This window comes from Bombina bombina, chromosome 10 (assembly GCF_027579735.1).
Source record: "Bombina bombina isolate aBomBom1 chromosome 10, aBomBom1.pri, whole genome shotgun sequence".
Taxonomy (NCBI): domain Eukaryota; kingdom Metazoa; phylum Chordata; class Amphibia; order Anura; family Bombinatoridae; genus Bombina; species Bombina bombina.
Genome location: NC_069508.1, coordinates 147,548,079 through 147,562,724, shown reverse-complemented (window position 1 = coordinate 147,562,724; position 14,646 = coordinate 147,548,079). Strand labels below are relative to the sequence as shown.

At 41.4% G+C, this 14,646-nt stretch overlaps 1 protein-coding gene across 2 annotated transcripts in view; it reads right to left on the bottom strand.

Annotated features, from left to right (window-relative positions):
- DEPDC1 (DEP domain containing 1) overlaps positions 1–14,646 on the bottom strand; it is a 143,356-nt gene that overhangs the window by 78,131 nt on the left and 50,579 nt on the right. Inside the window, exons 6-8 of one of the 2 annotated variants that reach the window (XM_053693368.1) lie at positions 9,783–9,830; positions 1,566–1,703; positions 373–1,257 (exon numbers count right to left, since the gene is read on the bottom strand). In XM_053693368.1, coding sequence (XP_053549343.1) covers positions 373–1,257; positions 1,566–1,703; positions 9,783–9,830 — 1,071 coding nt within the window. The remainder of the gene's footprint in view (positions 1–372; positions 1,258–1,565; positions 1,704–9,782; positions 9,831–14,646) is intronic. The other variant, XM_053693369.1, reaches the window with a different exon arrangement.

Sequence of the window (14,646 nt, the reverse complement as noted above, 5' to 3'; positions counted from 1 at the left end):
TGTTCTTCTACAAATACCTTTTATTTAAGCATTATTGCCAGCATAGAACTATAGTGCAAGAATAGGTGAAGAATTTATACCAATCCAATCAACGCAACCAGCTAAAACAAAATAGTGGAACATTACATAGGGGGAGCTGCTGGCCAATAAGAAACATTTAAAGAAGCCGTACGTAGATGAGACTGATAAGAAACGGAATGGACTGAATAAAATTACTTCGAAAATTAAAACAAAGACATTTCAGTTTTGCAAATAAGGATGCAAGTATGGACTTATAGAAGAACATTTTAAATCTACAGACACGTGGATTGTTAGAAGGATGGAATAGAGATTAGCAGACAGGGTCATGCACATGAAATACAGTGCTCTTACTTTGCGTGCCATTGCGGTTTTGGGAAGTAGCTGGCAAGACAGAGGTGTGAGGAAGGGTGCAATTGGAGAGTTCCACTGAACTCTGGCATAACCGTTTTGTGACAGTAATATCCAGATGTTGAGGGTCACATCCCACACCAGCAGTCAGATGGTTCTGCATCCTACCTGGTGCACACTGGCTTGGTTTGATAGTAATCTCAGCAACTGGGACATTTCTACTAGAACAAGTCCCAAGATAATCTCCTGTGCTCTGTGATCTAGAAAGTTGTGTGTGTTCGGGTTTGTTGAGCAAATTATCACAATCACTTTTCTCACTAAAAGTTGGAGAGTACCGTTTCTGTGCTGGGTCATCAGAATAAAGAGAAAACATAGACTTACATTTGCCACTAGAGTTCATGCATTTCTCTTCTGGAGAAGAGCACATTGGAACCTCAGGGTCTGGCTCTGAAATTTTATTCTCTGCATCACTTAACTCAGAATTAATAGAATTTATTATTCCCTCCACAGAGCAACTCCGTACTCTAATTTTACAAAGGGTTTCGTCACGAATCCTGGAAGCAGAGAGGTTTTGGCAGCTTCCTCCAATCATCTCACTTGCACTGGACCTTCTGGAGCGATCATTGTACAACTGTGTTTTCTTTATGCATCCCTTACGGAGAACATAGTCTTTATTTTCTCTGGAAAGTTCCCCAAAACTATCATCATCATCCTCTTCCTCTTCATTGGGCACTTTACGTATCAAGCTTAAAAGGAGACATTCAGTGGACTTGAAAAAGTTTTCGTCACTTAAGTGCAAAGTTTTATGTGGTTGTGGACCACAACCATCATTCTGAAGTTTACGCTTCCCCTTATGCCTGTGAGGAACCGTTATGTAGCCACATACAACTATTAGAGAATGAAATACAAATTAGCATTTTTTACAGAAATAAATAAAAATCAAGCTGAACCAAAATGCAGTGTTAGTAGCAGTTAAGGTATGTTACGAAAAAGCATCAGCAGAAAACAGCGGCATGTGAAACATTCAAGTGCAGTCTCAATTAGACTTGTACATCAATACTGTACAAAATTTATACTTCATGACTGTGTTGAGGACGTAATCCTATACGGATACTAAATTTAAGAATCAGGAGTACCTTGGTGGAGCAATCATGTAACTGAACATGAGGCTCATTAAATGATGTAAATATACATACCTAAAATATTAACAAACAGCTCATAATATTCAAATGTAAGTAAAGGATCAGGGAGATTCAGAAAATAATCAGCAACGGTCCTAAAAACATCTCGTTCAAATCCAGGATATGTTGGTTGGCTCATATCATTTCTTGGCCCTGTAAAGATAAGGGGACATGTGAACAAAGATGTTATTGCTAAAATTAGTTTAGCCTTGGCAGAATACAGGCGAGGCAGAGGAAACATTGTTTTCCAAGTTGACCTCATTGGGTCCTAGGAATTGTTTTTTACAAAAAACCCCACAACAAAACAAAAAAAGTATATTGCAAACGTGTTATATTTTGTTATTTTCCCGCTTTTCTGTAATATCACTCAGAAAATTGTGAGTTTGGCAGTTATGAGAATTGGAAGTGCACACTGCAGACTTTACAAGCTAACATTGCCACTTATCTGTCCTTTATTGGTCTCAAAGAGATAAGAAGCTGCAAAACCATATAATTTTTTGCTAACAAAATTACAGCTGCTAGCTGGGATTAGTCCAGTAACAAGATCTGATTAGATTCACCAAATAAGGCAATGTCATCTCTTGTTCATAACTAGTGATGCACCGAAATGGAAATTCTGGACCGAAACCGAATCCGAAAATCCGGGATGCACTTGGCCGAAAACCGAAACTGATACCGAAAATCTATTTTTTCAAATTATTGTTTTTTTGCATAATTAGAGCCAATAAAAAAATCCCACACTTTTATTGAAAGTAACACACTAAAATTGGACAAAAATATCTTAAAACAATAATATGCTACACAATAATTTTACCAAGAAAAAAAAAAACAGGCAAACAATAATGCCATTTTCGGCCAAAATGTTTCTGCGACCAAAATTTTGGTGCATCCTTACTTAAAACAATTATAAATATCAATATATTGTATTATTCTTCATTTAGTTCTATGTAACAGAATCATATTGAACAGGTTTTTTTTTTTTTACTAATCATCCAAATAAAGTACAGTATAGTCCTAGAAAACTCATTATATGCAGAACAGTAAGTAAAATAATAAACTTAAACAGCAGCTCTAGGCTAGCATCAAATTTGAAACATGCTACACAATAATTTTACCGAAAATAACAGGCTAAAAAAAAAGAAAACCGAAATAGCCAAAAATGCCATTTTCGGCCGAAACTTTCTGCGGCCGAAATTTCGGTGCATCCCCATTCATAACCTAACTAGGAAACGTCTTGTTTTTTTAGGGACATTAAACACTAAATTAAATGACGTATTCAAGGTCAGTAATACCCTCAGGTAACATGCAGATGCATTCTTAAAAAGTATATTGTTTGTTTAAATATTGAAAAGTGTAAAGATTTAATATCCATAAAGCAATGGGCACTGCCATATTACAACTTAGGTTTCCTTCTCTGTTGGGGCCAAATAGAGACCTTATAAATGGGACACTAGAGCAATATAGCATTAAAGTCTGAAATCTCACTTTTAAATGAGAATAAAAAAAAAAAAAGTGGTAAAATAATAAAAGTATATTGCAAAAGGTTTTTTCTGCATAACAAATTATATATATATATAAGAATAGTAAAAACTAAATAAATACTCCCATAATTGATAAAACCTGTGATTAAATTAAATAGCAAGAGATACTTGTTAGCTACAAGTAACTCAATTTTAAGTTTTTTTTTTTTTATAAAATTCATATTTAGTAGTATACGATTGTTTTTCATCCTCAATAAAAGGAAACTTATGCTTACCTGATAAATGTATTTCTTTTACGATATGACGAGTCCACAGATTTCATCCTTACTTATGGGATATCGCCTCCTGGTCAGCAGGAGGAGGCAAAGAGCACCACAGCAGAGCTGTATATATAGCTCCTCCCTTCCCTCCCACTCCAGTCATTCCACCGAAGTTAGAAAGAGAAAAGAAAAGCCAAGGTGCAGAGGTGACTGAAGTTTAACAAAAATAAAGACCTGTCTTAGAAAATGACAGGGGGGTCCGTGGACTCGTCATATCGTAAAAGAAATAAAATGTATCAGGTAAGCATAAATTTCCTTTTCTTTTACAAGATATGACTAGTCCACGGATTTCATCCTTACTTATGGGATACAATACCAAAGCTATAGGACACTGATGAAAGGGAGGGACAAGACAGGAACCTAAACGGAAGGCACCACTGCTTGAAGAACCTTTCTCCTAAAACAGCCTCGGACGAGGCAAAAGTATCAAATTTGTAAAATTTGGAAAAAATGTGAAGAGACAACCAAGTTGCAGCCTTGCAAATCTGTTCAACAAAAGCATCATTTTTAAAATGCCCATGAGGAAGCCACAGCCCTAGTAGAATGAGCCGTAATTCTTTCAGGAGACTGCTGTCCAGCAGTCTCATATGCAAAACGAGGATACTCTTAAGCAAAAAAGAAAGGGAGGTAGCCGTAGCTTTCTGACCCCTACGTTTTCCGGAAAAAACAACAAATAATGAAGATGATTGACGAAAATCTTTAGCCGCCTGCAAGTAAAACTTCAGGGCATGGACCACGTCCAAGTTATGTAACAGACGCTCCTTCTTAGAAGGATTAGGACACAAGGAAGGAACAACAATTTCCCGATTAATATTCTTATTAGAAACAACCGTAGGAAGGAAACCAGGTTTAGTACGTAACACCACCTTATCAGAATGGAAAAGAAGATAAGGAGAATCACATTGTAAAGCTGAAAGCTCAAACTCTGCAAGCAGAAGAAATAGCAAGCAGAAATAAAACTTTCCAAGATAACCACTTAAAGGGACAGTATACTGTAAAATAGTTTTTCCCTCAATGTGTTTACAATTGCTTTTATTACCAACTGCAGAGTAAAAAATGTATGAAAAATTGCTTTTTAAGGTTTATTTGTGAATGTTAAAGCTCTGATTTTGTGTTTTGAAGCCACAACCTAATAAAATGGGTTGAGCTTGTAGGTATAATCATATCTCATTACTGTATCACATTGTGCACATATACCTGCTTCTTTATCTTATATCTGTCCATAAAACAATCACCAGTACTTGGAGAGAACAATGGAAAATCAACATTGCATTACCTTATCTCTGCTATATCCTACTGGGATTGTAAATTTCTTCTGCTGGCTGTGTTTACAAAGCTTATCTATAGCTTGGACCTGCGGCCACAAACTTTCAGAATAGGTGGGGATACCACATGCTAAATCAACTATTTCAAATGCTCATATAAGGGTAAAGGAGCTACTTGTAAGCAATTTAATACACTCCAGCAGGTAAAGTGGATCATTGGGAACAAATTAAAGGGGAGAAAATTTTTGAGTGAACTGTCCCTTTAATATCTATGGAATGCATAGGTTCAAACGGAACCCCTTGAAGAACATTAAGAACTAAATTCAAACTCCAAGGAGGAGCAATTGGTCTAAACACAGGCCTGATTCTAGTCAGAGCCTGACGAAAAAAATTGAACATCTGCCAGACGTTTGTGTAGCAAAACAGACAAAGCAGAAATCTGTCCCTTTAAGGAACTTGTTGACAACCCTTTCTCCAATCCTTCATGGAGAAAAGATAAAATCCTTTGAATCCTAACCCTACTCCATGAGTAGCCCTTGGATTTGCACCAATAGAGATATTTACGCCATATCTTATGGTAAATCTTTCTAGTAACAGGCTTACGTGCTTGAATCAAATTATCAATGACCGAATCAGAGAACCCTCGCTTAGATAAAATCAAGCGTTCAATCTCCAAGCAGTCAGCTGCAGAGAAACTAGATTCGGATGATGGAAGGGTCCCTGAAATAAAAGGTCCTGCCTCAATGGAATCGGTATACCAAGTCCTGCAAGGCCACGCAGGAGCGATGAGGATCACCAAAGTCCTCTCCTTTTTGATCCGAGCAATCACCTGGGGAAGGAGAGCAAACGGTGGAAACACATAAGCTAGGTTGAACGACCAAGGCGCTGCCAAGGCATCTATCAGTTTGGCCTGATCCGTATCTCGGGAGCTTGGTATTCTGACGAGATGCCATAAGCTCCATCTCCGGTCTGCCCCATCTGAGAATAAGGGTGGCAAGGCCTCCGGATGAAGATCCCATTCCCCCGGATGAAACGTCTGTCTGCTCAAAAAATCCGCTTCCCAGTTGACTACCCCTGGGATGTAGAATGACAGATAACAAGAGTGAGCCTCCACCCACTGAATTATTTTGGATACTTCTGTCATCGCTAAGGAACTCCTTGTTCCTCCCTGATGATTGATGTAAGCCACAGTCGTGATGTTGTTCGACTGAAATCAGATGAATTTGGCCGAAGCCAACTGAGGCCAAGCCTGAAGAACATTGAATATTGCCCTCAACTCCAGAATATTGAATGGAAGTAAAGACTCCGACCGAGTCTACACACCCTGAGCCTTCAGGGAATTCCAGACTGCGCCCCATCTTAGTAGGCTGGCGTCCGTTGTCACTATCACCCATGAGGGTCTGTGGAAGCACGTCCCTTGGGACAGATGATCTGGCGACATCCACCAAAGAAAGGAGCCCCTTGTCTCCTGATCAAGGTCTATTTGAGGAGACAAATTTGCATAATCTTTAACTTTCTGACTTCCGTCAAAAAGATCTTCATGGATAAAGTCTATATTAGAGTTCCCAGGAAAGGAACCCTCGTCTGTGGAATTAGAGAACTCTTTTCTAGATTCACCTTCCACCCATGAGTCCTTAAAAAGGAGAGAAAGTCGGTATGAGACTTCGTCAGTTGATAAGACGACGCCTGGATCAGAATATCGTCCAGATAAGGCGCCACTGCAATGCCCTGCGGCCTGAGAACCGCCAGCAAAGACCCTAGAACCCTTGTAGATTCTGGGTGCCGTGGCCAGTCCGAACGGAAAGGCCACAAATAGAAAATGTTTGTCCAGAAGGGCAAACCTCAGGAACTTGTGATGATCTCTGTGGATAGGAATATGAAGATATGCATCCTTTAAGTCCATGGTAGTCATATATTGACCCTCCTGGATCAATGGAAGAATTGTCCGAATAGTCTCCATCTTGAAGGATGGAACTCTGAGAAAGTTGTTTAGACTCTTGATATCTAAAATGTGTCCGAACGTACCCTCTTTTTTGAGACCACAAAAAAGGTTAGAGTAAAAACCCCTGCCCCTGTTCCTGTATTGGAACGGGACAAATTACGCCCATGGAGGAGAGATCTATTACACAATGTAAGAACGCCTCTCTTTTTATCTGGTCGATAGACAACCATGAAAGAAGAAGCCTTCCTCTGGGGAAGGAAGTCGAACTCCAACTGGTACCCTTGAAACACGATTTCGAGTGTCCAGGGATCCTGAACGTCTCTTTATCCAAGCCTGGACAAAGAGAGAAGTCTGCCCCCTACGAGATCCGGTCCCTGATCGAGGGCCACCTCTTCATGCTGTCTTGGTAGCAGCAGCAGGCTTCTTGGATTGGTTAACCAAGTTCCAAGTTTGTGAATAATTCCCTTCCTGTACAGTGGAAGAGGGGACTCCCTTGAAATTTCGAAAGAAACTTAAATTACTCTGTCGTGCCCTTTGCTTAGATGTTTTAACTTGAGGGAGGAGGAGACCCTTACCTCCTGTAATGTCAGAAATAATTTCCTTCAAGATAGGCCCAAACAGGGTCCTCCCTTTGCAAGGAATCGTCAAAAACGATTTTAGCTGACACATCTGTAGATCAAAAATTCAACCATAAGGCACTGCATGCTAAGACGGAAATCCCGAACTCTTAGCCGCCGACCACGTCTGCAAGGAAATATCAGAAATTTTATAACTGAAACAGCTAAGTTAAGAGTTGAAATTGTTGCGTGCTGCTGTTCCATCCTAAGTCACAAAGGAGGAATGCACACCAAGGAACAACAGTAAGGTCCTAATAAAAATGACCCTGACTGTTATAACAGACTATTTACTTATTATACAAAAGCAAATAACAGTCGCGTGTAATAGTGCATCACCAGCTTCAGAAATGTACATGCAAATTTGGGTACCTGCCTATTTTAGGATTTAGGCAAGGCGCCAGTTTATTTCAATAAAGGGTGCAAAAGGAACTAAATCTACCCATAGTAAGAGATACTGTTTCTTTAATGAAATACATATGTATGTATTGGGTACTTGTAAAGCGCGGCAAATCACCCGTAAGAGTCGCAAGGCGCTGCTCATGTTATCTCTGCTTGTGTTATCCACATCACAAAGGAAGAATTAACAAACAAACAGTTGAAAAAAGTTACTTGTCCTTTAAATCTTAAAGTAACATATTATAGCGTGTTGTTATATCATCCTATTCTCACAATGGATGACGAAACAAACAGTCATAAGACCCTTAAGAAAAAGGTACACCTTTTTTTTTTTTTTTTTTTTTTTATTATTTGCACTGTCACTTTAAATTGTAAAAGTACGATTTATTTCTGCCGTGCAGAAAAAAACAATCCATCTTATAATCATAGTAATAAAGTAGTAACAAAACATTACTATGTACATCAAAGGCAACGTCTTTGCAAACCACCGCAGAGCACTGCCTGTGTGTCAAAAATTAAGTTATACACAATCTTATAAAACAACTTTGGAATGGCTTGCGCAGAATTACCAGACTCCTAACAGCCATAGCTGAGGAAGGAGTAATTAGGTCAGAATTGAATATATGAAAACATGCGACTGTCACTTTAAATTTTAAACAGAAAAACACACTTTTCTCTTTTATTTTATTCCATATCCTGCAGAAAACCCAATAGGGCAAAACTAGCGTAAACTGCCAGCTCTCAACACCCCTTGGTAGTATCCCTGTTTAGAGCGGAATGATCCAAGCCATTTTCCAGACTCCTCACCGCAACAGGGGAAAAAAGGCTACGATCCGACTTATTTTGCCCGTCGTCAAGTAAGCCTACAGTAGGGAAACATGTGTCTGTGCACACTAAGAATACAACCTATCTCACGGTTGGTATTGGTTTTAATGACACTGTCGAGAGAAATACTGAACACGTCAATTAAATGGCGTCCTAAAGACCGCCCCTGCTGGGCGGTGACGTAACGGACAACTCCCGGGCGGCAAGGAAGACTTAGAGAACCGCCAGGAGAGCATACATAAGCCCCATGTAAATATATTGTCCCACATCACAGACATAAGCACAATAGACACCTCCCTGCGTCATGCTAAAATGTAATGACCCGGGAGAGAAAAAAAAAAAGGCGTGTAAAGTCAAAGTGTCCCCAAGGACCGCCCTTTGTGGGCGTATACAGTACCATACACAGACATCTCCCGGTCGCCATCTTAACCGCCGGGAGATGTAACCAAATGCCCCAATAACCACAGTATAACCGCAAGTACCCTCTCCATTACCTAGGGAGAAAAGCGGTTAACAATACACAGAATCAACCAGTCGGCATTGCTCTCACATGCAACCGCCGGGAAAAAAATTACAAGGGGAACCCCAGGGGAATTAAAATACAGCTGCCTAGACTTTTCTCCCAGGAAGGAGAAAGCACATACCTGAATAAGGAGCCCTTCTCACTAAGAGAGTGGCCAATGTCATCTGAGCCCATTTCTATTCTTCTATGCCCAGGAAATAAAAATGGCACTTACCTCCAACTGCCGACAGCAAAGGCAGCTCCCAGGCGTATGAAGTCCTACTGCTCACATGGACCTGAGACTAACAAGGAAAAACACTGAGTAAGATCTCTCAGATTTTTCCTCTAAAAGGGCAGCATACAATCCATGGGAGGCGCAGTGAGAATAATGTCCCACAATTTCCCATTGCTTTGAAGCCACCAAATGCTTCTCTTTTTGCACTGAAGAGAGATTGATTTGGTCTAGGCTAAACCCCAGAACAAAGTAGCACACTGTGGCACTACTTTAAAAATAATAAACTCTTGATTGAAGAAACTATAACTAACACCTCACTCTGCCTTTTCCTATCACTAACACAGGCAAAGAGAATGACTGGAGTGGGAGGGAAGGGAGGAGCTATATATACAGCTCTGCTGTGGTGCTCTGTCTCCTCCTGCTGACCAGGAGGCGATATCCCATAAGGATGAAATCCATGGACTCGTCATATCTTGTAAAAGAAATACATGTATAAATGTGTTGCTATATTGTAGCCATGGAATATTGTAATCCTTGGATCTAGTATTCTATTATGCAGTATTTTGTCACATCTCCAGACTAATTACTTGAATATGGTGTTGAAACAATCACCCTTTGTCAAATCAATAAATAACTTTACAATACTCACAGTTTGCAAGGCACTTCATAGCAGACAGAACCCAATGAGGAAGGTCATCTGAAATAAGCAGTCAATATTGCACCATTAAAAAAAAAACAAAATTTATGCTTACCTGATAAATTCATTTCTCCTGTAGTGTGGTCAGTCCACGGGTCATCATTACTTCTGGGATATTATCTCCTCCCCTACAGGAAGTGCAAGAGGATTCACCCAGCAGAGCTGCTATATAGCTCCTCCCCTCAACGTCACCTCCAGTCATTCGACCAAAGGACCAACGAGAAAGGAGAAGCCCAAGGGTGTAGTGGTGACTGGAGTATAATCCAAAACATTTTTTTTAAACCTGCCATAAAAAAAACAGGGCGGGCCGTGGACTGACCACACTACAGGAGAAATGAATTTATCAGGTAAGCATAAATTTTGTTTTCTCCTGTTAAGTGTGGTCAGTCCACGGGTCATCATTACTTCTGGGATACCAATACCAAAGCAAAAGTACACGGATGACGGGAGGGATAGGCAGGCTCTTTATACGGAGGGAACCACTGCCTGAAGAACCTTTCTCCCAAAAACAGCCTCCGAAGAAGCAAAAGTGTCAAATTTGTAAAATTTGGAAAAAGTATGAAGAGAAGACCAAGTTGCAGCCTTGCAAATCTGTTCAACAGAAGCCTCATTCTTAAAGGCCCAAGTGGAAGCCACAGCTCTAGTAGAATGAGCTGTAATCCTTTCAGGAGGCTGCTGTCCAGCAGTCTCATAGGCTAATCGTATTATGCTACGAAGCCAAAAAGAGAGAGAGGTAGCCGAAGCTTTTTGACCTCTCTTCTGACCAGAATAAACGACAAACAGGGAAGACGTTTGACGAAAATCCTTAGTTGCCTGTAGATAAAATTTCAGGGCACGGACTACATCTAGATTGTGTAGCAGACGTTCCTTCTTCGAGGAAGGATTAGGACACAAAGATGGAACAACAATCTCCTGATTGATATTCCTGTTAGTGACCACCTTAGGTAGGAACCCAGGTTTAGTACGCAGAACTACCTTGTCTGAATGAAAAATCAGATAAGGAGAATCACAATGTAAGGCAGATAACTCAGAAACTCTTCGAGCCGAGGAAATAGCCATTAAAAACAGAACTTTCCAAGATAACAACTTGATATCAATGGAATGAAGGGGTTCAAACGGAACACCCTGTAAAACATTAAGAACTAAGTTCAAACTCCATGGCGGAGCAACAGTTTTAAACACAGGCTTGATCCTAGCTAAAGCCTGACAAAAAGCTTGAACGTCCGGAACTTCTGACAGACGTTTGTGTAAAAGAATGGACAGAGCTGAAATCTGTCCCTTTAAAGAACTAGCGGATAACCCCTTTTCTAAACCTTCTTGTAGAAAAGACAATATCCTTGGAATCCTAACCTTACTCCATGAGTAACTCTTGGATTCGCACCAATATAAGTATTTACGCCATATTTTATGGTAAATCCTTCTGGTAACAGGCTTCCTAGCCTGTATTAAGGTATCAATAACTGGCTCAGAAAAACCACGTTTTGATAAAATCAAGCGTTCAATTTCCAAGCAGTCAGCTTCAGAGAAGTTAGATTTTGATGTTTGAATGGACCCTGGATCAGAAGGTCCTGTTTCAGAGGTAGAGACCAAGGCGGACAGGATGACATGTCCACTAGATCTGCATACCAAGTCCTGCGTGGCCATGCAGGTGCTATTAGAATCACTGATGCTCTCTCCTGTTTGATTCTGGCAATCAATCGAGGAAGCATCGGGAAGGGTGGAAACACATAAGCCACCCCGAAGGTCCAAGGTGCTGTCAAAGCATCTATCAGAACCGCTCCCGGATCTGGACCCGTAGCGAGGAAGCTTGGCGTTCTGACGAGACGCCATGAGATCTATCTCTGGTTTGCCCCAACGTCGAAGTATCTGGGCAAAGACCTCCGGATGAAGTTCCCACTCCCCCGGATGAAAAGTCTGACGACTTAAGAAATCCGCCTCCCAGTTCTCCACTCCCGGGATGTGGATTGCAGACAGGTGGCAAGAGTGAGACTCTGCCCAGCGAATTATCTTTGATACTTCCATCATTGCTAGGGAGCTTCTTGTCCCTCCCTGATGGTTGATGTAAGCTACAGTCGTGATGTTGTCCGACTGAAACCTGATGAACCCCCGAGTTGTTAACTGGGGCCAAGCCAGAAGGGCATTGAGAACTGCTCTCAATTCCAGAATGTTTATTGGAAGGAGACTCTCCTCCTGATTCCATAGTCCTTGAGCCTTCAGAGAATTCCAGACAGCGCCCCAACCTAGAAGGCTGGCGTCTGTTGTTACAATTGTCCAGTCTGGCCTGCTGAATGGCATTCCCCTGGACAGGTGTGGACGATAAAGCCACCATAGAAGATAATTTCTGGTCTCTTGATTCAGATTCAGAGTGGGGGACAAATCTGAGTAATCCCCATTCCACTGACTTAGCATGCACAATTGCAGCGGTCTGAGATGTAGGCGTGCAAAAGGTACTATGTCCATTGCCGCTACCATTAAGCCGATCACCTCCATGCATTGAGCTACTGACGGGTGTTGAATGGAATGAAGGACCCGGCATGCATTTTGAAGCTTTGTTAACCTGTCTTCTGTCAGGTAAATCTTCATTTCTACAGAATCTATCAGAGTCCCCAAGAAGGGAACTCTTGTGAGTGGAAAGAGAGAACTCTTCTTTTCGTTCACCTTCCATCCATGCGACCTTAGAAATGCCAGTACTAACTCTGTATGAGACTTGGCAGTTTGAAAGCTTGAAGCTTGTATCAGAATGTCGTCTAGGTACGGAGCTACCGAAATTCCTCGCGGTCTTAGTACCGCCAGAAGAGTACCCAGAACCTTTGTGAAGATTCTTGGAGCCGTAGCCAATCCGAATGGAAGAGCTACAAACTGGTAATGCCTGTCTAGAAAGGCAAACCTTAGATACCGGTAATGATTTCTGTGAATCGGTATGTGAAGGTAAGCATCCTTTAAATCCACTGTGGTCATGTACTGACCCTCTTGGATCATGGGCAAAATTGTTCGAATCGTTTCCATCTTGAACGATGGAACTCTTAGGAATTTGTTTAGGATCTTTAAATCCAAGATTGGCCTGAAAGTTCCCTCTTTTTTGGGAACTACAAACAGATTTGAGTAAAACCCTTGTCCTTGTTCCGACCGCGGAACTGGATGGATCACTCCCATTAATAAAAGATCTTGTACGCAGCGTAGGAACGCTTCTTTCTTTATTTGGTTTGTTGACAACCTTGACAGATGAAATCTCCCTCTTGGGGGAGAGGATTTGAAGTCCAGAAGGTATCCCTGAGATATGATCTCTAACGCCCAGGGATCCTGAACATCTCTTGCCCAAGCCTGGGCGAAGAGAGAAAGTCTGCCCCCTACTAGATCCGGTCCCGGATCGGGGGCCCTCGATTCATGCTGTCTTAGGGGCAGCAGCAGGTTTCCTGGCCTGCTTGCCCTTGTTCCAGGACTGGTTAGGTCTCCAGCCTTGTCTGTAGCGAGCAACAGCTCCTTCCTGTTTTGGTGCAGAGGAAGCTGATGCTGTTCCTGTTTTAAAATTACGAAAGGAACGAAAATTAGACTGTCTAGCCCTAGGTCTGGCTTTGTCCTGAGGCAGGGCATGGCCTTTACCTCCTGTAATGTCAGCGATAATCTCCTTCAAACCGGGCCCGAATAAGGTCTGCCCCTTGAAGGGTATATTAAGCAATTTAGATTTAGAAGTAATATCAGCTGACCAGGATTTTAGCCACAGCGCTCTGCGTGCCTGAATGGCAAATCCGGAATTCTTAGCCGTAAGTTTAGTTAAATGTACTACGGCATCTGAAATAAATGAGTTAGCTAACTTAAGGGTTCTAAGTTTGAGTGTAATCTCATCTAGTGTAGATGATTCAAGTGTCTCTTCCAGAGACTCAAACCAAAATGCTGCTGCAGCCGTGACAGGCGCAATACATGCAAGAGGTTGCAATATAAAACCTTGTTGAACAAACATTTTCTTAAGGTAACCCTCTAATTTTTTATCCATTGGATCTGAAAAGGCACAGCTATCCTCCACCGGGATAGTGGTACGCTTAGCCAAAGTAGAAACTGCTCCCTCCACCTTAGGGACCGTTTGCCATAAGTCCCGTGTGGTGGCGTCTATTGGAAACATTTTTCTAAATATCGGAGGAGGTGAGAACGGCACACCGGGCCTATCCCACTCCTTAGTAATAATTTCAGTAAGTCTCTTAGGTATAGGAAAAACATCAGTACTCGCCGGTACCGCAAAATATTTATCCAACCTACACATTTTCTCTGGTATTGCAACTGTGTTACAATCATTCAGAGCCGCTAACACCTCCCCTAGTAATACACGGAGGTTTTCCAGCTTAAATTTAAAATTTGAAATATCTGAATGCAATCTGTTTGGATCAGAACCGTCACCCACAGAATGAAGTTCTCCGTCCTCATGTTCTGCCGCCTGTGACGCAGTGTCTGACATGGCCCTAATATTATCAGCGCACTCTGTTCTCACCCCAGAGTGATCACGCTTGCCTCTAAGTTCTGGTAATTTAGCCAAAACTTCAGTCATAACAGTAGCCATATCCTGTAATGTGATTTGAAATGGCCGCCCAGATGTACTTGGCGCTACAATATCACGCACCTCCCGAGCGGGAGATGCAGGTACTGACACGTGAGGCGAGTTAGTCGGCATAACTCTCCCCTCGTTGTCTGGTGAAATATGTTCAATTTGTACAGATTGACTTTTATTTAAAGTAGCATCAATACAGTTAGTACATAAATTTCTATTGGGCTCCACTTTGGCATTAGTACATATAACACATGTATCTTCCTCTGAATCAGACATGTT